The sequence below is a fragment of the Orbicella franksi genome, chromosome 5, assembly GCF_964199315.1.
Source record: "Orbicella franksi chromosome 5, jaOrbFran1.1, whole genome shotgun sequence".
Classification (NCBI taxonomy): Eukaryota; Metazoa; Cnidaria; class Anthozoa; order Scleractinia; family Merulinidae; genus Orbicella; species Orbicella franksi.
The window spans coordinates 7970800-7992616 of record NC_138149.1 but is presented as its reverse complement, the minus strand read 5'-3'; the positions used below and the strand labels follow the sequence as shown (position 1 = coordinate 7992616).

Genomic DNA, 21817 nt, shown 5'->3' with positions numbered 1-21817 from the left:
AAGATTGCATACCCGATGAAAAACAACATAAGAGATGCAATATTCAAGTATGCTGTATCGGATATCTGTCGAATTCTCGCGGCGAATGCTTTGCATTTGGCGGTCCAATTTGCCGCAGGGAAAATGCCTAACTTCGAGGTCTTTTTTTTTTTTAAATTCTCGATGGTGGTTCCAAGAATTTCCTTTTTAATTCCGCAAAAAAGAAAATGACATCTCGGTCGGTCGGGAGACGGGACATTTCCCAAAAGCCGCATTTTATTCGTCCGTGACCATGTTTGCGTCACTCTCAGGTTACTGTCGTGTGTCTCTGTGTCTTGAAGAAAAGCAGATGTGCAGTACACAGTGCTAGTGCTAGAGATTCAGAAGGATTTCTCGTGCAAGGGTTAAGATACCTCGCAGTAGTATGTCAAGCAGCCAACACTGAGATGTCACCGATATTCTCTTCCGTTGTCTGTCTAATTCTAAAATCAACAAGAGGGGGCATTAAGGGCAATATTTCGGCAACTTTAACTAATTGTACCTAACTGCGGTGTTGCGTTAGTTTCCTAAAAAAACCTGAAGAATGCATCTTTTTAACGTGTTGGTGGATCATAATGACATCTGTCCTTCTTTTTTGGGGTTTCTAATCGTTTTGGAAACAAGCTGATGCAGGTTCATTTCGTCGCGTGGGTTAGTGTCATCAGGGTAAGATAACATAGGCACGCAAGGCGTGTAAGAGTTATTATTATTATTATTATTTTTTTTTTTTTTTTAAGTCTCGGAGATAGGAGCATTTATGAAGCTGTTTACAGTAATGATTTGGTTAATTTGACAAGTTTTTTTTGGTTGCGATGTACAGCAAGAAAGAAACTGGGAGTTTATGATGTACATACGATGTTACATCGGTAATGATAAGCTAAATAGTAAGCCATAAAATGTTTGACGGAACAAACTACAGTAATCTGACACGTCTCCAGATTAATGTAGATACCATCTTATTTTGTTCTTTGATTCGTTCTTTGATAAAACCCCCACTGTGATTGGTGTGACACGCGCACATGCATAACTCCCTCACTCACCGATCACACAGCCTTTCCAACCCCCAAGAGGAATTTTTGATCAAAATACTCAAGTTAAGAGACCTTTTCGCATTTTATACGAGTCGTAAATTTACCCTTTTTACACAACGCAACACAACAACAGTACTTCACCGAAAATAGAAACAAAGAGAAAAAAACCTCTCTGACACATTGAAAGTCTGATTTAATTAAATTGCACTTTAACTTGGTGCCATGCGGTCTTCAAAGAACATTTGAGCAGTTTTGATACTTTTTACCTTTAAAAATATCGGACTGAAAAGAATGTCGTAAAATGCCCATCAAATAAAAATAATCTGCTACTGCAGAGACGTAAAAACCGTCCAGAAATGAAAGCTTTTTTTTTGTTTAATATCCTGGGAACAATAGCCGATAACTTGTCAGCTCTAATTGAATTTACTCCCATATAAAAAACAAAAGTGTTAAGTTACCATTTGTAACTAAAGATAGCAAACATCTCGTGGGAAAGAGTGGTGACGATTCGTCAGCTCTAATTGAATTTACTCCCTTGTGAAAAACAAGAGTGTCAAATTACCCTTTGCAGCTAAAAAATAAAAATATCTCATTATATTTGCATGCAACAAGAACAAAACAATCGTCACCTGCACTTACTATTGTAAACGTTAGAACTGTTTCAGATCAAAATAGTCTCATCTCCTCTAAAACATGACCTAAGAACTAGAAGCGACGATTCTTGATTAATTGGATTTACTCCTTGTGAAAAACACAAGTATCAAGTTACCTTTGTAACTAAAAATAAAAATATCTCGTTGTATTTGCATACTACTAACTCACGAACTGTTTCAAACCTCAAGGCTCATCTCGTTCGTGACTAAAATCCTCAGCCTAACCCACAGAAAATGTCGAAGCCCAATATATGAGTACTTCCTCCTCTTTTATAGAAGAATAAATATGGCCGTTCTAAACTGTGTCGGGATCAGATCTTCTCACATACCATTTACCTTTACAACAAGAAATTTGATTGGCTGTTTATAGTAGATCCAATCTGATTGGTGTGACATACATACATCTCTCACTCACTCACTCATCCATTGACCCGTCTATAACATACCCGACGCGCCGACTAAGACGTATTTTTTTTTGCAAAAAAATAACTCAAAAATGCAATCTCGTTCCCAGAGCTCACGTGTCTTTTGGTCAGCGCCAAGACACGGAGCTCTAAAATAATCAATTTCCAGACTCCAAGATTTAAGGAGTTCCGGTTTCACGGCGCATGCCCGCGTGTCTTTCGGTTGGCGCTGACCAAAAGACACGTGGGCTCTGGGCACGAGATTGCGAAAACTTTGGGTCTATATTCGTGCAATTTTCCACATTAATTATTATCATTTCAACCCGTGCAGCATTTTTGAGAAAATGACATCATTTTCTCAAATTCTCAACCAAGACTTAGAACAAGGAAAATTAATGGCGGCCGTAAATTCTCGGAAATAAAGGTCCAAAAACCGCGAGTTCTTATGTTCGTAATAGATTGAAATTTGGCAAGATATCTAGGAAAGACCTATTGTGTACGAAAATGTAAAAAAGAAATGGATATCAAGAATTTCATCATAGTCGCACTTTAAACGATGGTGAACAGACGACACGGAACTTACTCTTCTTTCTATATGTGAAACAAACATGCCTGATCTGTCGGTATTTAACATTGAAAGAATCCAGAATTTCCGAATGAAGAAATTATGTGAACGATCTTTATTTTTACGATAACTGCAGAAATTTTCCCGCGCTCATTGGCCAACTTTCATTGTCAATAGGCCGACAGACAGAGCAATTTATCATTTATGCGATGCATCAACGAGCGAGAGCGAACAATGGGCGATTTGCATGATGGCGTCATTTGGCTACAACTACCAGAATGCTTCAGTTTTTCTGTTTCTTGTGCTAATTATGGCTATTGTTATTTAAACCCCACTGGGGTTTCAAAATTTAAATAATAAAAAAAAATCGAAAGGAATTGTGGTAGTTGTAGTCAAATGACGACAACGTGCATATCTGCTATTGACAACTTGTTACTGTAAAAAAAAATGCGTCTGTCCTGTTATTGATCATGAATTTCGTCATAACATTGTCAAAGTAGTCTGCGGATCCACTCGGCTATCGCCTCGTGGACCCACAGCTACTTTAACAATGTTATGACGAAATTCATGATCAATAACAGGACAGACGCATGAAAAACTGACGTCAATTTGTTAAATCGACCCAGTTCAGATAGCTTTTGCCAGCAGAGCGTTTTAGAATCAATCCTGTCTGGAACTAGAACAAATATCTATAATAAAACAAACATTACATTAAGTTCCAGGTAGTATGACAACATGAAACAAACATCAATTTGCAAATATGCAGTTTATTTGCTCGATCGCTGCTTTCAAGGCACGTAACAATCATATTTCCAAACAAAACCTTTCGGAAACTGCTCAAAATCCTGCAAGATTCTTCGAGAACAATATTGTGGCACATTCGGTGATAGCTGTGCTTGGTTATATGAGAAAAAAAAAATAGAAAACCGTGTGTACTTACAAAGCCGCGTCACCTCGAAGAGCGTGGGAAAACGAGTTTGCAGTGTCCTACGTGCGGTCAGCGGTTAGAGATCGTAGTCATTCGTAATGCTCCGTAACGCTACTAGCAAATTCGTAATTTTTTCACTCCAATAGTGATATCGAATCAAACGGAACCAATTTTAAACAGTAAAAGTCGTTACTTTTATTGCGTTTTAAAGGTTAAAATCAATCAAAAGAACTCGAGCAAATCTCGAGGTATTTTCAGCCTCGCTTTGTGATAATCATCCGAGAGGGTCTTCCGAAAGCTTCCGAAACGTCACGGACTATCTTACTACTTACTAACGGACCTGGACCACATTTCTCGAAGGTCCCGAAAAGTTTTCGCACCCGGAAAGCCGTAGCAAAAACTCGAACCTTACAATTACGGATCTGTTTTATTCACATATTTTTAATATAAACAGAGGTTCCTTTCGTACAAGAAGTTTCAGGCGCACACACCTCTCCGTTTTTAGATCAGTACAGATGAACTAAAAATGGCTTTACGGGCCCGAAAAGTTTCCGGGGCTTTCGAGAAACGGGCCCCTGATGACATTATGGTTAAAAGCCAGTAACCACAAAAAGGAAAGTCCTTAAAAGATATCCACGTTAGAATGAAAATATAATAGGACCGGTTTCAAAATTTCCACTCCGGGGGGAGATTGTGTAGTCTGTCACGCCTTGCCATTACTTACTTCTAGAAGTTGTCTGCCATCTTAGATCTGTATAGTTGGATTTCAAAAAAGTTTCAATAATTGACAAAAAGGCTCCAAGTATAAACAACTCCCCCCTCCCTCTCCCCAAAAAAGGAAAGAAAATGATTCAGGAAATTAGAATAAAGAGAGAGTACAACAACTGAAAAGATTTGGTATTAAGAAATTTATTAGTCCAAATCTCTCTTAAATATAAAATGCACAAATTTGGATAAATCAGTTAAGTTAAAGTCACAAAGTCTAACCGTTAAAATTTTAACGATGTTTGAATTAGAAGCGTTTGAAATCAACCAGGGAAGTGTGCATTAAATTTGAAAGATGTGAGAGCTTTTGTTATGCAATATTTTGCATTGTTTGAATTTTTTTTTTTTGTACTTACGTATGTTGAGCCACTAGTCTTCAAGCAGACTTTCAGTAACTTACCCGAGCAATCTTAGAAAGCTTTCGTAGCACGAGTTGCAGTTTGGAACAGATCTTAGTCAAGTCTACGTGGAGTAATACGTGGATGTTATTGTCCCAGTCATAAGGAAACCTAGCTATATTGTCGTTAGCGTGCACGCAAACTTCTCCAATATAATTTGCTTTACGGTTCTATTTTTGTATAACTTTGCTCTCGTTTTGTTCCCTGAAGGTACTACTGGTATAGATTCACGTGGTTTGGAATATACCATGGCTTCTGCCTCTGTAAATGCCCACGCTTCTACCAAAGAAACTACAAATTATGCCCGACTGTGTCGGCTTCTGGTGGACGTGGGAAGCCAGGCTCTTCGAGACAGGTTTGATAAAATAAACCCTCCAGCAAGTCTTCACGATAAGTTATCAAGGCATCCGGTACGAGCCTCCCTTGAAATGCTTTACAAAGGGAAGCATAAAATTCTTAATCCAATACAATGGGTAAAGCTGTACCCTTCCTGTTCTTCGTCTGTGTCGTCGCAAAACTTTGACGTTACCCTGTTGATGGTGCTGTTGAGGAACTTTTCAGACTTGAAACCACCCGCCACTGGCTGGAATAGTCCTCCTCCTGCAACGGACACGAGCACTGAAGCTGACATCATCCGAGTGAAGGTTTTCAGAGACGAAATATACAATCATGCCAGCAAAGCCTATGTTGACGACCACACGTTTCATGAATACTGGCAGGATATTCAACAAACACTGATGCGACTTGGAGGAGAGCGTTACGGACCTCACATAGACAAACTGAAGGTTGATCGTATGGACCCTGATATCGGGCTACATTATCAAGAACTTCTGAAGCACTGGATAGAGGACGAAGGCAAAGTCGATCAAATTGAAGGTAGAATATTGCATAAACAGTACCTCCATAGAAGTGCGTTCTTAAGGTTGTACCGTATACCTCAAGAGGTGTCTCACGTCCAAGCGACGTAGCGCGCTCCTTTTAAACTGAAGATACCTCAACCCATATATCAAATTAAAGCTTAAAGAGCTGGTCATCAAACTACACCAAGATAAAATGAATTGAAATAAAATGAATTGTCGAATTTTTGATGATTCGTCTTCCTTTAATCAAAGGGATATCGATGTATACTTTGCAGGTAACGTGGGCTGTTTGTATGCAGATTCAGTGGATATTTCTCTCCTCGAGCCCGCTGTGGACTTCAAATCGACGACAAAACATGGCACAGCAAGAGCAGCACTGAGAGCAGTCATTAAATATTTACAATCTTGGAGGAAACGCAAAGCTCCTGTCCGTTCAAGAGCTGCTGGTATGAAAAGAAAACATCTGTTTGTGCTTTAGAATTTGCAAGGTTATATAACATGTAGATTAAAAATACAGCCAGTAGCTTGGCACCCAAAATAACTGTAGAGCTAAACTAATTGAATGACCACCATTTATTGATTAAAAATAAACACGTCAGTGTAAATGTAAACATCTTAATCAAGTAAGCCTGGAATAATGAAGCGCTTTATCGTTACTTCTACATTTCCAAAATGGTATGATGTCTCACTTTTCTTCTGGTTCTCTCCACGATGTTCCTCTGTAATTCAAAGGCCAATAAAAACTATACCAATTTCAAAGTCGTCTTATTCGTCCACTACTCGACGTAAGTTAATGTTAGAAGAATGTCGAGGAGTTTTTTTCTTGTGCCAGGTATTTTTTTTTCTTTTGTTTGTTTGTCTGTTTTTTGTTTGTTTGTTTGTTTGTTTGTTTTTTCATGAGACATTTAATGTGGAGTGAAATAACTGACATCAGAGTACCTTTAATTGTTGCATCTGCATTTTGTCACTCACTAGTGTAGCTGGCTAGTCCTTTAATTTTCGTCCAGGGCCAGACTAAGCGATTTTTGTGAACGTCACATAGCATATTTTAATACCGTTCAGCTCAGCCATTAATCTTAACTACGAGCAAAGCAAAAGAAGAACGATGGAGTGGCGACAAGCACGGGCGCGGAAAAATAGGAATTGCCTTATTCTCTTCTTACTCCTTTCCGTAATTTTCATGATTTTAACTTTTCCTATAACGCGGAGGATATCAGGAACAACGGCGACTGCTCGTGGTCTACTAGCAAACAGATAATGGATAGTTTCCTAGAAAGCAGTCTAGTGTAAATTATCAAATTCGTTACCCCGTAAAAAATGATGGAATCTGCCTGAAATTTCCTAATCAACAGAGAGGTAGTCCAATCTTCACATGTATTTTATTTCTATTGTATTTTAACAGCACGTGGAACGAAAGAAATTCCGTTGAATAAAGAGATCAATTCACACGGGGTTTCGGCCAAAAACGGCGTAAATCGAATAACGTCAGAAATGTTTTACACCGAGGAGACACGAAAGGGGAACGAAATTGTCGTGGCACTGCTTGACGAGGCTATTAACCTCCAGCAAAGCGATCACATAGCAGGTGCTCGAGAGAAACTTCAGCGTGTCTTTCAAACCGTTAAGAACCTTGGTCAGCGTTTTTTCGGTAATCCAACTAAAGATGGTCTGAGAGTATTAAGTCGTGGGAAAGAGCTTTTTCTTGAGGACAGCGTGAGTTGTTCTGTGAAGCACGGAACTTTATTGTTGGACTCAAGTAATTCCGGAACACAGTTTTACAGTAGTTTGCTTAACGTCATTGGTGCCTTTGCTGTGGTAATCTCCGAGTTCAAAATGGCTAAAGAAACATTTTCATTGCTTATCGATTTCCATCGACAGTCAGCTGTAACTTGCCGTAAGCGCGACTTGGGGGCAGCTTACAACAACACAGGCTGCATATCACTGATACTAGGGGATTTCAAACAGGCGGAGTACGATTTTAAAACGTCGTTGAAGCATTTGGATTCGGCCAAAGAACGCCATCAGCTGCACAGTCCGTTACTGAAGACAATGTCCATTGCAATAAATAGCAACATTGGTCGGTTACATCTGATTTATAGGAATTATTCCAAGGCCATTGAGAAGCAAGTACAGTTGGTCGAAAGCTGTAAAACTAACGAAGTAAATGAGTTACCTCTTCAAATTGTATTTACACTGCTGAATAACCTGGCAGTGTCGTATACCACCCTCGGAAAATTCAGCAAAGCAGAGCATGAGTTGAAATGGATGGTATCGTACTGCTACGGCAGAGAAGACTGCGATTTTCTTCTGAATTTCGTAGCACTGCATCTTTCTGAAGTCCTCTTGTTTCATGGAAAACCAAAGGAAGCAGAAAAGGCGTTTACCCTTGATGTAGATGACATAGACCTTGTAGAGTTGTTTGGAGGACTGCACATCAATGTACGTATTGAAACAGTTGAGAAATTGGTGGACGTGATTGTTCTAAAGGGCAAAATCAGATTTGCCTGCGGACTTCTGGAAACAGGTGTAAACATTCTCAAGAGCACATTTGGACCTGATCATGTTAATGTCGCCTCACTGCTGCACAAGCAAGGAACAATTCTAACTCTCGCTGGTAAGGTCTCGAGCGCGGTGGAGAAATTCAAATGCTCTATTGGAATCTTGGAAGAGATATTCGGAATAAAGCATCCGCTTCTTCTCAAGTGCTACATGTCTCTTGGTGAACTGGCTTTACGATCGAAGCGAGCAGATGAATCGTATTTCTACTTTCAGCGAACCATGGAAAACATAGAGGCTATATACCAAGTGTCATTTGTCAATCAGTTGTCCAGGAAGTATTTGGAAATGACGAGCTCCAACACCTTTCATCAGAGCAAGATGCTAGAGGATACCTGTAAGATTGAAGGTCTAGTTGCTGAGCATGGTGTGGTATTGGCAGTGTTGCTATCACGACCGGTTGTCCAGGACGACATCCCTCCTCTAAGAAGAACTAAAACCAAACTAAAGCAGCCCCGTTCTGCAAACAACGTGCAATGCCAAGAATCCAAAGAGATAGTTTCATTCAAATACACAAATGATTTCTTGCAGAGTGGTCAGATATTCCTTCGTCAAGGAATGAAAAAAGAAGCTGCTGTCTTTTTTCAGCAAGCAAGGAAGTATTCCATGGCGTTAGACGCCACCCGAGGTCCTACTTATGCATGTATTGCACGCCTGTACGACGTTCTCACCGAGAAACGACTCGGAAACCGAGAAACATTGGAAAATAAACGTGAGATGTTTGATTGTTTGAAGGAGCTTAATGAAGTCAGCGCAAAGATCAGCAGTGAGAGTAGCTCCAAAAGATCAACTGTAGAGGCAACAACAACAACAACAACAACAACAACAACCGCAACGGCAACAGCAACAGCATCAACAATGGCGACCTGTGATGACCAGCTTAACTTAAAGCTCGTGCTAATTTTCCTCATTCTCCTGTCTACTGAGCTGAAAATGATCGATACGACCTTTGCAGCATATGACCTGTATTCTAGAATTTCTCAGAACGAAGATGGCTTTGTACATGTTCTCAATGGTGATGTTCAAGTTTATGCATCAAAAACGTCAATCACCTGCAACGGGAAAACTGCCCTGCAAGACGTCCTGGTCTATTCCACGGTTGGTTTGAATGGAATTTACTCGCAACGGCCCCACCCTGACGAGGAGTTATACAGAAGTTTAGCCTTCAAGAAGAATGTGCCAACTGACAGTTTTCTGGTGGCTTACACTTCATCTGTCTTTCTGGATATCGAGGAACTGCTGGCACTAGACAGAAAGATTTCACTTTCAGTCCAGGAATGCTTTCAACAGAAGTGTTTTGAAACTGGAGTTGGAGACAGTGCGACCCAAGTTGTTGTAGATCTGACCATGACGAAGTCTTCTTGTGGCCAACAGAACGTCCTGTTAACTGGTAGTCGTATGGAGCTTTTGTCTCTCTGTTTGTTGCAAGGGGCCGCCTGTGAAATACCTCAAGGCGTAAATATTTCTGAGATATCCACAGCCATGTGCCAGAAGACCTTACGCTGGACATTTGAAGATGAACACACGAGCCATTTCATCTTTAGCAAGAATGCTCTTTACCTTCTTCAGCAGTGCAATTCTGGTAAACTTTCAACCCTGTCGGTACAGCATCACTGCCTTTCCTTGACGATCACCCATCCAGTTAAAGCGCGCCTGACGTTCTGGCGCAGGGAGAGATCCATCAGCCAGAAGGTACAGTTTGTTAAAACAGCCACAAGGCATGGCATGGCTGATTGGACAGTGCCTCGGCAAAGGTGCTCTGGAGAGCTGGTAGAAGATTTTGGTGTAGCGGAAAGGCTCTTTTGGCCAGCCATTGATCATTTGGTAAACGCGTATCAAGTACCATGCAAAATGACTGATGTTAAAGACAGTGATGAGTCCTTGGATATCTCAGACGTGCGCCGTGAGCAAAGCGGTTTTCTCTTGGATAGACGCAGGCCAAAGGAGAGACCAGTTGTCAGTTTAAGGATGGTAAGAGCTTACGCAAAAGGTGTTTTTCAAACGTAAATTTCCTTAATGTAGCGCAGATTTTGTCTAGAGATTCTTTGACCTATGGTCTTATAGTATGGGGATCTTGCTGCAACTTCGACTTATTTCAGTCCCTGGAAAGACTTCACGGCAGGGCTGCGAGGCTTATTTTTAACTTGCCGAAAGACATGGCTTCTGTTGATGTCCTACAACGGGCCCAATGGCCCACTCTGTCTATTTATTATAAATCAGCCATTTTTATCTGTTTTCATAAAGCTTTTCACGATAGGTTACCTGTCACATAAATCGATCTGATTTCTAAGAAACGGGCCACAAATTATTCAACCCGGACCTGCGCTTCTTTAATTGTTCCCCGCTTCAACACGCGTTACATGAAAGACTCTGTCGCGTTCAGAGGCTCAGTCCTGTGGAATGCAGTGACCAACAACTGTAGTGCCCTGACAAAAAATGTTCCATATCGTGACCTCAGGCTAAAGCTTAAATCTCTAGTTAATTTTAATGAATTCAGCTTTAAGATAACGTCTGCATCCACTTGTAATTTTAGAAAAGATGACTTTGTATACACTTAAAGACTTATGCTAACAATCTCTTATTGTATATATCGCTGACTTAAGTTCAAACGTTTTTTCTGTAAATACCCCTAGTTTTTAGTTTTTAGCTACTTAGCGATTAGTTAATTACAAACGACCCCACAAGCTCATGTAGCTTTAATACTCATCGTTTTAAAAAATAAAGGTTATCTATAAAGCTAGAATGCCGATGATCTCATTGACAAGTGACGCATTTTGTCGCGAGGAAGAACTCTTATTCCAAAATGGAAGTCACTCTTCCACTAAGTGAAACTCTCTCATCTCTGATTAAGTTCATTTGAAAACAGTACACCAAAATGTCTTGTCTCAGTATGGGTAAGACTGTAGGCATAGCCCAAACATGCATGTAATTTGCTTTTTGAGGCTTCAAAGCTTCTACTAGTTGATAACAGCAACCTGGCAAAGCTGAATCAAATCCCTACGAAGCCTGGAACTTCAGTGAGCTCCGCTTGTTTCTCCTTTAGATGTCTCGAGTGTGCAAACACCTAGTTTCTTTAAAATGGACACATGCTCATTTACATTATGTATTCTCTACAGTTGTTTAGATGTATGTGCATAGTTTTGCCCTAACTACTTGAAGAAACCATAAAACGTTTGCATCAACCATACTCTTTTTTGAACTGAAGAACGTACCTTAACTTCCTTCTAAGGTACTCACTTCAATTGTTGAGAACTGCACATCTTCCCGTATTTAAAGTTTCATTTCTAATTGTTAGGAACAGAGTGAAACTCTTAGAAACAACTTAAATGCTAGCATTCTGGAAAACCTAACGGTCGTCAGCGAGTTATCAAGTCAGCTCCATGAAGATGTCATACAAGAAGGTGACGATGAATTTGTGGCGGACGCACACAGAGTAGATGAAAGTCGTTCGCCCATTTCTTCTCAAAGTCAATTCGAGCAGGAAGTCACTTCTAGTGACTGTAATCCCCAGCCATCGACCTTAAATCCTAAAGCCAACATACAGAGCCGGAATTTATCGCTGGAGGCTACAAATTTGGCCGGTGAAGAAGTGACACCAATGACTCGCGAGACATATCCCATGCCCAGAGAAGAAGAAGATGACAACCTGCTGGGAAGAAGCCTTTTTGAAAAGGATAGAGACTCAAGACGTTCCTTGGTAATTGAGTTACACCACGAAATTTCCAGGAAGTCGAATGTAATGAACGAGCAAGACGGTCCTTCAGGTGAAGTCACACAGCAAGTTGACAACAGTGTAATTGATCTCCAAAATGCGGGAAAATGCCATGTGACCTGCTCACCTAACCAATTAACACGCATGAACATCTCTAACAGTAGTTTTGAGACGTCTAATCCTGAAGCTGAATTACGGAACCAAAATTTGATAGAGCCGCAGTCAAACCAAGGCCTAAGAGATGATGAAAACACATTGGAGCGACATCTCAATGAAAAAGACGGAAAATCGAAAGGGGCTTCCACTGCAAAGTTAAATGGCCCAAGGATGGCAGAAATATTGCCCACATGGGATGAAAAAGTTCATGAAAATGAAGACTCTACAGAAGACCAAGGTTTTAATGAAAATCAACAATTTGAAAGCTCTCCCGTTCCCGGACAAAGTAGAAGAATGGCAAAAGACGAGGTAAAGCAAAGCCTCACTGACGCTACCATGGATGATTTAATTACTCACGGTGGAACAGGGAATACCACATGTCTTTCCTCTACTCATTGTCAAACACACCATCTACATGATGTTCAAAGGAAGACAAAGCACACCATACTTGAGGAAGAAAGAGATGACACAATTTCACCTATGGAAATAAGGGAAGAATACATTTTTCAGCAAAGAGACGAACGAGAAAGCAGCGATTGTCAAGACGAGCTACTGGTAAACGAAGATGTTTCTCAAGTCTTTACACTTGCCAATATGGAAAAAAGAGAAACATTAAGATCATCGTTTAATGTTTACGACGACACTGTTTCCGACGGACCCGTCACTGACACCTCCAACGGAATTCATAGCAGTCCGAATGATTCAGTGTCTTCAAGAAACACAGGTGTTGTGGACGGACCGTTGAAGAGACCTGAAAATAATCTTCGTGTTCAATCAATAATCTTGCCCGAAAACGCAGCAGGAATTTTGACCTCCCGAAGACATTTTGTGGACGAGACTTGTTATGAAGAATTACAGCGTGGTACACAAAGAAATGAACATTTACGAACATTCGAGCAAAATGGAAAGAAAGTAAGTTTCCGAACTCCACAGCTCGCATTTCTGGGTGGTGAGGTTCTTGTTGACGGTGGTACGACAGACTCGCTCCGTAAAGAAGGAGAAATCTTAGATGGTCCTATTTTAACACGCGAGGCGTTTACGACACGTCAAGATAGCACCGAGGGGATATGTGGAAACGAGATGGCATCATTTCCGTCGAATGCTGCTAGAGATGACGTTGATGGTCGAGTGTATTCTCCTAAGAGTGATGCTAACGTCAATGATCCTCCAGGATTCGGAGGAGCTAGACCAAAAGAAATATCACGAAATTCAACTAGAAGAAATTGTTCGAGCAAGACAAAGATGTCTGAACCAATATCGACTTATCAGCACAACGAAAAGGGAGAAATTGGTTTAAAGCCTGGCTTTGTGGCACGCCATACCGTAAAGAGTAATGGAGCAACGTTGGATTCACCTTCGCAAGACGGTTGGGATGAGCCCTACTTCTCCGCCAGAGCTTGTGAAAATATTACCCATGGGGACAACCTGCGATTACCGGGAGAGAGAATCAACCCGCCTGGCTATACATCGAGTTCCAGTAGTCTAGGCTTGTATGCACAGGCAGCGTTTGCAGCTGGAACCTCTACACGAGGTAATGCTCAGTCACTTGCCATCCACCAGGAACCTTCACTTAATCAAAAGGAAAGTTGGCATTTTCCACCTCTTGAAGGTCCCAATGGTGATCAAGTTTTATGTGCAAGTCAGCAAAATGCTTCTCAGTCTGAAAATTTGTTTATTTCTAACGTTAAAGCATTATTTGGTAGTCTTGGATCCCGAAGTGCTTACAATGAGATGGATTCCATGTCGAATGAATACCACGACAGCATGGGGAACGTTGGCAATAGAATGGTCATGTCACCTGCAGTGAGTTATGGTCATCATTCTTCATCCGAAGATTCTACGTCTTCTCTTCTCGGAAGTCTTCAACAAGTAATGTCCAAAACCGTCAACCTTATTGCTTCAAGTAATGCTGTGGCAAAGCAACCTCAAAAGGAGCCAAAAGAAGCCGTTAAACTTAGTGTACAGGAAGAAGCAAGAGGAAGCAGAGAACAGGAACAAGCGGTAAGAACAGGAGTCGAAGATTCAAGGAATCAAGAGGAATCCACACAGGACAATGAAGAAACCGAGCGCCAGCCCATACTCACACCAGTACAGGAAACTCCGCGTCCTGTCTGCAGCCACTATCAGCGCCGGTGCTTGGTCCGTTTTCCCTGCTGTGGGAAGTTCTACCCTTGCCATCGTTGCCACAACGAGTCGAAAGACTGTAGCAATGATCAAGCGAGAGCCACTAATGCTACTCACATACGATGCACTATCTGCTACCATGAACAAGTGGTAAGATTTTAACGTCTTCTGTATTCTTTATACTCTTTGAAGGCTCTGTAAGATTAGGTTTCTTTTAGAGGAGTAGGGCGGATATAAACGTAGGTCCACATCCGCCCATTGGCTGCCCATACCTGCTTGGCCTTAATTGTTATTAAATAAAGATTGATTGCTTACTTGCTTGATCGATCAAACCATTGATTGATTGATTGATTGATTGATTGATTGATTGATTGATTGATTGAAGTATCTATTCCCATTGAACAGTATGTTCTGCCTTTTTGACAATTAAAAAAGAAAAATGTGATATCCCAGTCCTTTGAACCAAGGGTTCGGAAGCCAAATGCACAGGACATGCTTCAAGAAATCACATTACTTATTTTCTCGTTTTACGCCTCGACAGATGGTAATTGGAAGTGGATAAGTCTTTCAAATCAGAGTTTTAACGTTTCCTATGGTACAGTGAGCTTTGTAGGTTTCTTTAAGTCACAGGAAACAACGGGAAAGCTAAGTTAGAAACAGGTCGCATCGGTGATCTACTCCCTCGCCTATCTGTGTCAGAAAATGAAAATTCAGCATCACGCAATGATTGAATTGAAAAATTTTACTTAAATATTAGTTGTCTTATTGTTATAACTTTCAGATAGACGAAAAAAGCCAAAACTGTGGTGGTTGTAAATCAAAAATGTCTGAGTATTTCTGTGCCACCTGTAAGCATTTTACTTCAGTCGACAAAAATCCATTTCACTGTGATAAATGCGGGATCTGCAGGTAAGTTGGAAATATGCATGTCCAATGAGTAAACTTTGAAAACTTTGAGTAAACTTTGAAAAATATATGCATATGACGAAATTAGGAAACTGAAAAAAGGCACCTTACCCGAATGTGGTCTATTTGGCATTTGTTACAATTCTCATTTTGATTCTATTCAAATCGAAGCGTAGAGGTTAAAAGTGACCGCGCTCACCTTGACCGTTTACATTTTTTTCCCAATAATTAAGTAACATCTGCAAAATTATCTCGACTGGCAAACATTTGTTTCACCAGAATTTAACTTTCATGCAGTTCTTTTTGCTGCAGTTTTGCTACATTTTTGCTACATTTTTTGCTACAAGACTTTTAGCATTATCGTATCGGCTTTGATAAGTTTTCAGCCTAGTTCTTAGGCGTGGCCGGTTCAGTGGAGTGTTGGACACACATGTAAGGTGAGGGTTCTGGCGCAGAAATTCTTGCAGCCTTTCCCCGAACCCCGCCACCCCACCCCACCCCGGGGTTCGGGGAAAAACAGCAAGAAAGTCAGCGACCAGAACCCTCACCTTACATGTGTGTGTCACAAAAATAAAATCGCGCGAGCGCTCCAGCGAAGCTGGAACGTCTGTAATCAATCGGCACACAAATTCTTTTTCTTGAAGAAATGCCTGCACTGATTATATACAAAAGTGCGCCAGAATTTTTTTTCCTGTTGAACAAGTATATGCACAGTATATACGCCGACATGGCTGCCGCAAGATATTCTTCCGATGTTCTGCAAACAAGCAACTGTCAACTTTCCGAGGCCATTCAAAACCTCCCTCCAGAGCTTCGTGAGATAATTTACAAGAAGTATCTCGCCACAAAAATGAGAGAAAAAAAGGCAATGGGTTGGGATGAGGTACATGACGAGATTGAAGAGGCACCCATCTGCGGAAAACGATCAAGAATAGTGAAGGTCATGTTTTGCCGTAAATGCAACTCCTGTGGCCTAAAAGGACTCTGTTACGAGTGTTATAAAAATGGAGAAAAACACTATCTCGGCTACCCCGTGTATGACGAGAACGAATACGCCGAAATCTTTCAGAAATTTTACTGAGAGGCGACGCTATTAACCTTCGTTCGACGCAAAAGTTTTGTTTTGAAATCTGCGAGTTGCGTGACATTTTTTCTCAGAAAGACTGGAACCAAATATTCCCCAGGCCCCTTGGACGAGCAGTACTGAAAAACATGGAGGACAACTCAAGATTTTTTTGTTTGGGCCGAAAAAAACGAACCAGAACAGAATTTACAAAAAAAATACGCTCAGTAAACGCGCTGTAAGTTGTTTTTTGACCACAGAAGCTGCCGAAGTGAAGCGAGCAGGAGGAAACGAGAAAATAGCAAGATTTAATCGCAGCGTTCGATCGCTCGTAACATGTGATATTCCTTGAACAAGGGCCTCAATCGAGCCTGTTCAAGTTTCCTCTGCTTCTCGCATGGCTTCAACGACTTGATATGTTATCTATCTGACCTCTTTCTGCCAAACGGGTGTAGAAAGTTCCATGAAAATAAAGCAAGCGTGGAAAAGCGAAGTACTGTTGGGATATAATTTATTCAGCCAGCCTCTAAATATAGCTCAAGCATGACATCATCTCGCCTCCCAAAAGCGCATGCGTATGTGTGTATACTGCGAAATTTAGGACAAGGACAGAGAAGCTACACCACAAGTTAAAGGGGAGGCAAAGGGATCAATGTATATAGCTTGAAGAATTGTACTATTCATCAGCGAGCAAATAAAGGTGCTTTTGGATGTGAGGGTGGCCACCTCTGATTCCTAATACGGCACGTACAGGCGCTTGTCAGGGGTATGGGGTGAGACCGTCCACGGTGACAACTCCGGGTGAACCCGCCCCGGCCCAGTGGAGACTGGGGGGTGCTCAAAGGTCCCTCGGGACCTCAAACCTCGTCCGGAGGTAAAACAGGCGACAGCCGCCTTGTGAGCGGCGGTAAAAGTCCTAGCCGGGGCTAGGCAATAACAGCCAGCGAGCACCCCCCGACAGGGCTTTTGCCCTTTTGTGTGACCTGTCACACAACGTCACGCGTGACAGTAACGTAATCCAGTCACGCAACGTCACGCGTGAAGGTAACGCGGTGTAACATAATCACCTGTTTTTGATGAGACTTAGAGATAGTTTTGTGTTTTTTCGCTCAAAATTTAGTTCAAATTTGTGGTTTAATCCGCAAGTTTTTTTCTATATCCTTCCCGAACCTGGTCCCCAACCTGGTTTCTTATTTTTTCAATATCTGGCTGGATTGGATTTGTTTGTATTTGCGCAAAGTTTGAGCGTAAAGTCTCTTGAAGTTGGCGATATTTCTGCATTTCACGTGTGATCAGTTGAAACTCCGTGTCAGAAACCCGATTATCATTTAGAGCTTGTGAGACAGAGCAGTTTATCGAGTCGCGTTTTGCAATAGCCAGAGAATGGATTCTCGAGTGCTCATTAACTTTGCGTTCAAGCTTCTTGTTGACAACGGACAGGCCAGTGGAAACTGCGCCAGATAAAGCTGCTATCCCAGCAACAGGCGCGCCGATAACAATTCCAACACCAGTGATTGATGTTGCAACAGCCCCAGAAGACAGAGCTGCCGTGACGGCGCCAAGGCCAACCACGGAATAGTGAAGCGCTTTCCGGGCTTTTTTATATTTTTTCAACACAAGCCTGTAATGCTCAACCTCAGCAGATATTTCTTTTTTAATTTTACTTATCTCAGTTAGCCGGAAATTCTCGGCATTTGTCGTTTCGGGAAGGCTTGGATAGATTCTTCTTTCATTCTCGGCAGGCGGCGCGCTTGGTGGCAACAGATTTGCTGAAGACATTGCGTATATATAGAAATTTAATTTAACTCTAATTCAAAAAGAAGAGGGAAGCCCTTGAAATCAAAGAGTTCGCCATTTTCATCTTTCACGCTAATGGTGATGCTATTTATAAACTCGCCCGTAGAGCAGTCTCGCAAAACCTGTTGTGGAGAACCCTGGTAGCTCACCTTTTCAGAAGGCTTCCCTTTAACATCAAACAGGGCTAATACATCTGACCTTTTGCCATTGAACAGATTCCGTTCTGTGTCGATCAAATCACAATGAATGAAATATGTCGTTGGAACTGTAAACCTTTTTACGAATGTTATAAGGTTCAACTTTCGCCCAATACCAAGCAAACCGGCTAAATCGCGATCAAGTTCAATCGGTTTTCCCCCAAAATTTTTGATTACGAGCTGGCCAACGGGTTGGTTTATTTCTGTTTTCCAACTGTTTATACCCATATTTGTCGAACAGACCGTCTATTTTTTTTTGCCATGCTTTCTAAATTATAATGCCCTGGGAGTAATTTACTAATTGACAAAGCTCTATCTTTGTCTTTATCTCCCAAGGAGCCTGAACCTTCTTTTTTCAAAGTGTCCCAGTTGTTGAATAAACTACAAGAAATGAGTTTCATGAAATGTACTTTCGGTATCGGTCCTTCAAAAGATATTGTCCCTCCGTTCTCTTGCGTGACAATAGTGAGAACAACCATTTTTATATTTAAGAAATAAAATTGTGTTCAAATACAATGCCGAATGTGTGGAAAAATCCCGAGCTTGTGATAGAAGAGGCAGTCGCCAAGGAAAAGGCCTGGAAAAACTTTTTAAACAACTTTCCAAAAGCGGACAAAAGCCGGTTCGTTTCGCAAGAAAACATCGACGAGAAAAATCACGCAACCGCAGAGGTGTTTTTCAAAGAAGGCGAAGACTCGTTTCAAAGCGTCTTCGGCTCAGACAGAAAATATTGGAGCGCTGAAATGAGAGAAGCGCTCGGTTTGGGAGACAGCGGGGGGTTTTCCTTACCAGCTGGCGCCACCTGGTTCAAAAGTTTCCCTGCCCATCCCTGCGGTACCTTTCGACGGCAAAGCGCCAAGCTTGAAAAAAATGTTCAACGCCGAGATCAAAATCTACGTCACGCCTGACCAATATTTCACGACAAAATTCAGAGAAATATTCCAAAAAACCAAACTCAGGCACACTTCTGGAACCGAAGCAAAACACTGGTTAGGAGGGCCAGACATGAAATATTGGCCGAACAGCTCAACTTCGCGGTTTTCTGCGCGACACAAGGTTGCGGAGTTTCTCGCGAAATCTTTGACAGCGGGATGAATCTCCCACCGCAGATAAGAGCTTTTTATATCTTCCACGTGTATTTCACGGTCAGGCGCATTTTGTACCGGCTAGGAGGAATTCAGAGCATAAGCGCTTTGCCCGAAGAGCCGACTTTCAACCAAATGAATAATCATTATGACGTTGCTTCGTACAAAAGGATATGCGGCGAGTTCGGCATAGACCCCTCAAGCGACTTTAGGTTTACTGCGGGTGCAAATAGTGGTTTGGGGGTGTTGTATGTTAAGCCTTGGGGGGAATCGCCAACAAAAACAGATTATAAGTATCTTGGGTGGAACAAGTTTAGCGACGATGGTGGAAAACTGATTAAGGGGAACCTTATTGAGTTTATACGGCCTGATCTTTTTGGAGATCGGCAATTCGACTGGTTTGCACCCAACACCGCGAATGGCTTGACCCAGGCACGCCTGGCAAGAATAAACCAGTCAATTGAGGCTTTCGTTTACTGCGTTCTGGGTGCACAAGTCAACGTCCGCAGCAGCATTATCGGTTCTGGTGGCAGGGCGAAAGAAGCCCAAAGCGAGTTCCTGGTGCTGATGGAAGACGCGATCAGACAGCCCGACTTGGCCGCGAACGTGCAAAGGTACCAGCTCGCGGTGGATCAAGCGAAGGTCAGGCTCAATCTTGCTGTAGCCCCAATGGCCTGGCTTATGCCCGTGCAAATGATAATCAACACCGAAAGCACAATCGGTTACAACAACAAGCTGAAACAGGCGGTCTCCGGGATGAAACTTGGGGTGAACAACGAGGTAAACCCGGGGACAAAAAAAGCTGCGCTCAAACTAATGGCAGGCGGCCCGTCAAAAATTAACCCACCCAACAGCCACCCGTCCAACCCGATACACAAAGCCGCAACAGCCGAATCAAGGAAACCAGCTTCGTCCGAAACTCAACAAGCACAGGCGCAAAAAATAGAGCTCAAGGCTCCAGATAAAACGTCACAACATGAAATAAACAAAACAGCGGTAATTGTCGGTGTAGTTGGATTATCGGCGTTGCTGTTCATGGCTTGGCGGTAAGTTAACGCTGCTTCTTAAGAAATTGTTCTAACAAAAAGGCCACCACGGCAAGAATAAGCAGCCAGGTGTGCTCGGCCAGAAACCCGACGACTTGGCCGGCGGCTTTGAAAAGAAAGCTCACAATCGAGCCAATCAGCCCCGGGCAATATGGAAGCGAATTTTTTACCGAGCTCTTTTAGCCCATTTCCCAAAGCCTTACCGGTGGCTTTCAAACCTCTGGTGAGGACCCCGATGACAGCTCCGATTGTGGTCCCAGCAGCAAGAATTATTGATGTTAGCGTCACCCCATATTTTTTGAAAAAGTCTTTCACTCTTTCCCAAAGAGTCTTCTCTCCAGTGGCATCTCTCCCGATTTCTTCAAGCCGGGCATCAACTCGACGGATGTCTTTGTCACGCCAGTCCACTCTTTCTTCTGCCGCATCTTTTTCGTAAGGCGCCGGGTCTTTATCGTTCATAATCTCAAGGTCTTTTTCCTGCGCCTTTTCCAGTTCTTCTTTATCAATTTGTAGAAGTTTCATTTCTCTTTCCGCGTATTCATTTCTCGCACCAAGTGTTGTTTGGAACTCTTTTTCTTCCTCGTTCAGTCTTTTTGTTTCCTGATCGATAGCTGAATTTTTTTCTTCTGCTTCTTGTTTTCGTTCGGGGGTAAAGTCCGTTTCTTCATTATCCAACAACTTTCTGAATTCAAACTTCCTTCTGCTCAAGGGCTTCTTTTCGTTTCTTTATCGCTTTGAGAGCTTCGCGCGCATCTTCTTTTTCTTTTTCCGCTAAATCTACTGCTTGTGAATCTTCCAGCACCTGAATGTCTTCCTCCAGCATTGAAGTATCTTCTACCGCTTGAACACTTCCCTCATAAGCGCTTCTTGCCTTTTGATGTTGTGTTTCAAGACTTCCCAATTCTCTTTTCAGTTTGTCAATTTCCTCTCGTGAACCTCCTTCATTTTCAAGAGCTTCGATCTGTTGTTGTTTCTTTCTCATGTCTTCTTTTATTTCATCCATTTCCTTTTTATTGTTTTTCTTTCTGTGAAGCCTCGTATTGTTTCTCTTTGAGCTCTTTTCGTTTTTCGTATACAGTTTGTTGAACCTTCTCGTATTTGGAAGGCCCGAGAGCTTTTTTAATTTCTTTCGGAAGGTTTGGATTGATCTGATCTCTTCCCGTTCTCCTGTTTTTGGTAAACAGGTAATACGTTTTTTTGCCAGCTCCAAACATTTTGACTTGGAGCTTCCCCTTCGAGCTGTATGAAACCTCAAGCTCGCTTGAGCTCATGTCCTCGAAGATATCTTTTGTAGCAACCCACGCTTGTTCACTCAGGGTCTGAGCCCCGGTGAAAGGGGTTTCCGTATAAGAGGTTGCAGGTGACCCACTTTTTTCGTGCTGCATTGTCTGCATTTCAATTTCTTCTTTTCCATTTGGCGTAGATGCATTTTCTGGAGTCGTTTCGTTGGCATCTCTACCTTCATCATCATCATCCAAACCGTATGGGTCATAAGCAGGGTTTTCAAAGCTTTTTCCTTCACCTTCCGACATAGCGATATATTTTAAGCCTGT

The 21817-nt window shown here is 41.9% G+C and overlaps 2 protein-coding genes across 3 annotated transcripts in view; both read left to right on the top strand.

The window, feature by feature from the left end:
• Positions 1 to 21817, top strand: part of LOC145488620 (uncharacterized) — a 98343-nt gene that overhangs the window by 2561 nt on the left and 73965 nt on the right. The window lies entirely within an intron of this gene.
• LOC145488619 (uncharacterized) overlaps positions 3221 to 21817 on the top strand; it is a 37426-nt gene continuing 18829 nt past the window's right edge. For both annotated transcript variants that reach the window (XR_014049519.1, XM_081467508.1), the window contains exons 1-5: positions 3221 to 5638; positions 5898 to 6068; positions 7025 to 10149; positions 11474 to 14320; positions 14952 to 15079. Coding sequence is in view for 1 of the 2 variants with exons in the window: in XM_081467508.1 (XP_081323634.1) it covers positions 5011 to 5638; positions 5898 to 6068; positions 7025 to 10149; positions 11474 to 14320; positions 14952 to 15079 (6899 nt within the window). In the remaining variant the exon portion in view is untranslated. The remainder of the gene's footprint in view (positions 5639 to 5897; positions 6069 to 7024; positions 10150 to 11473; positions 14321 to 14951; positions 15080 to 21817) is intronic.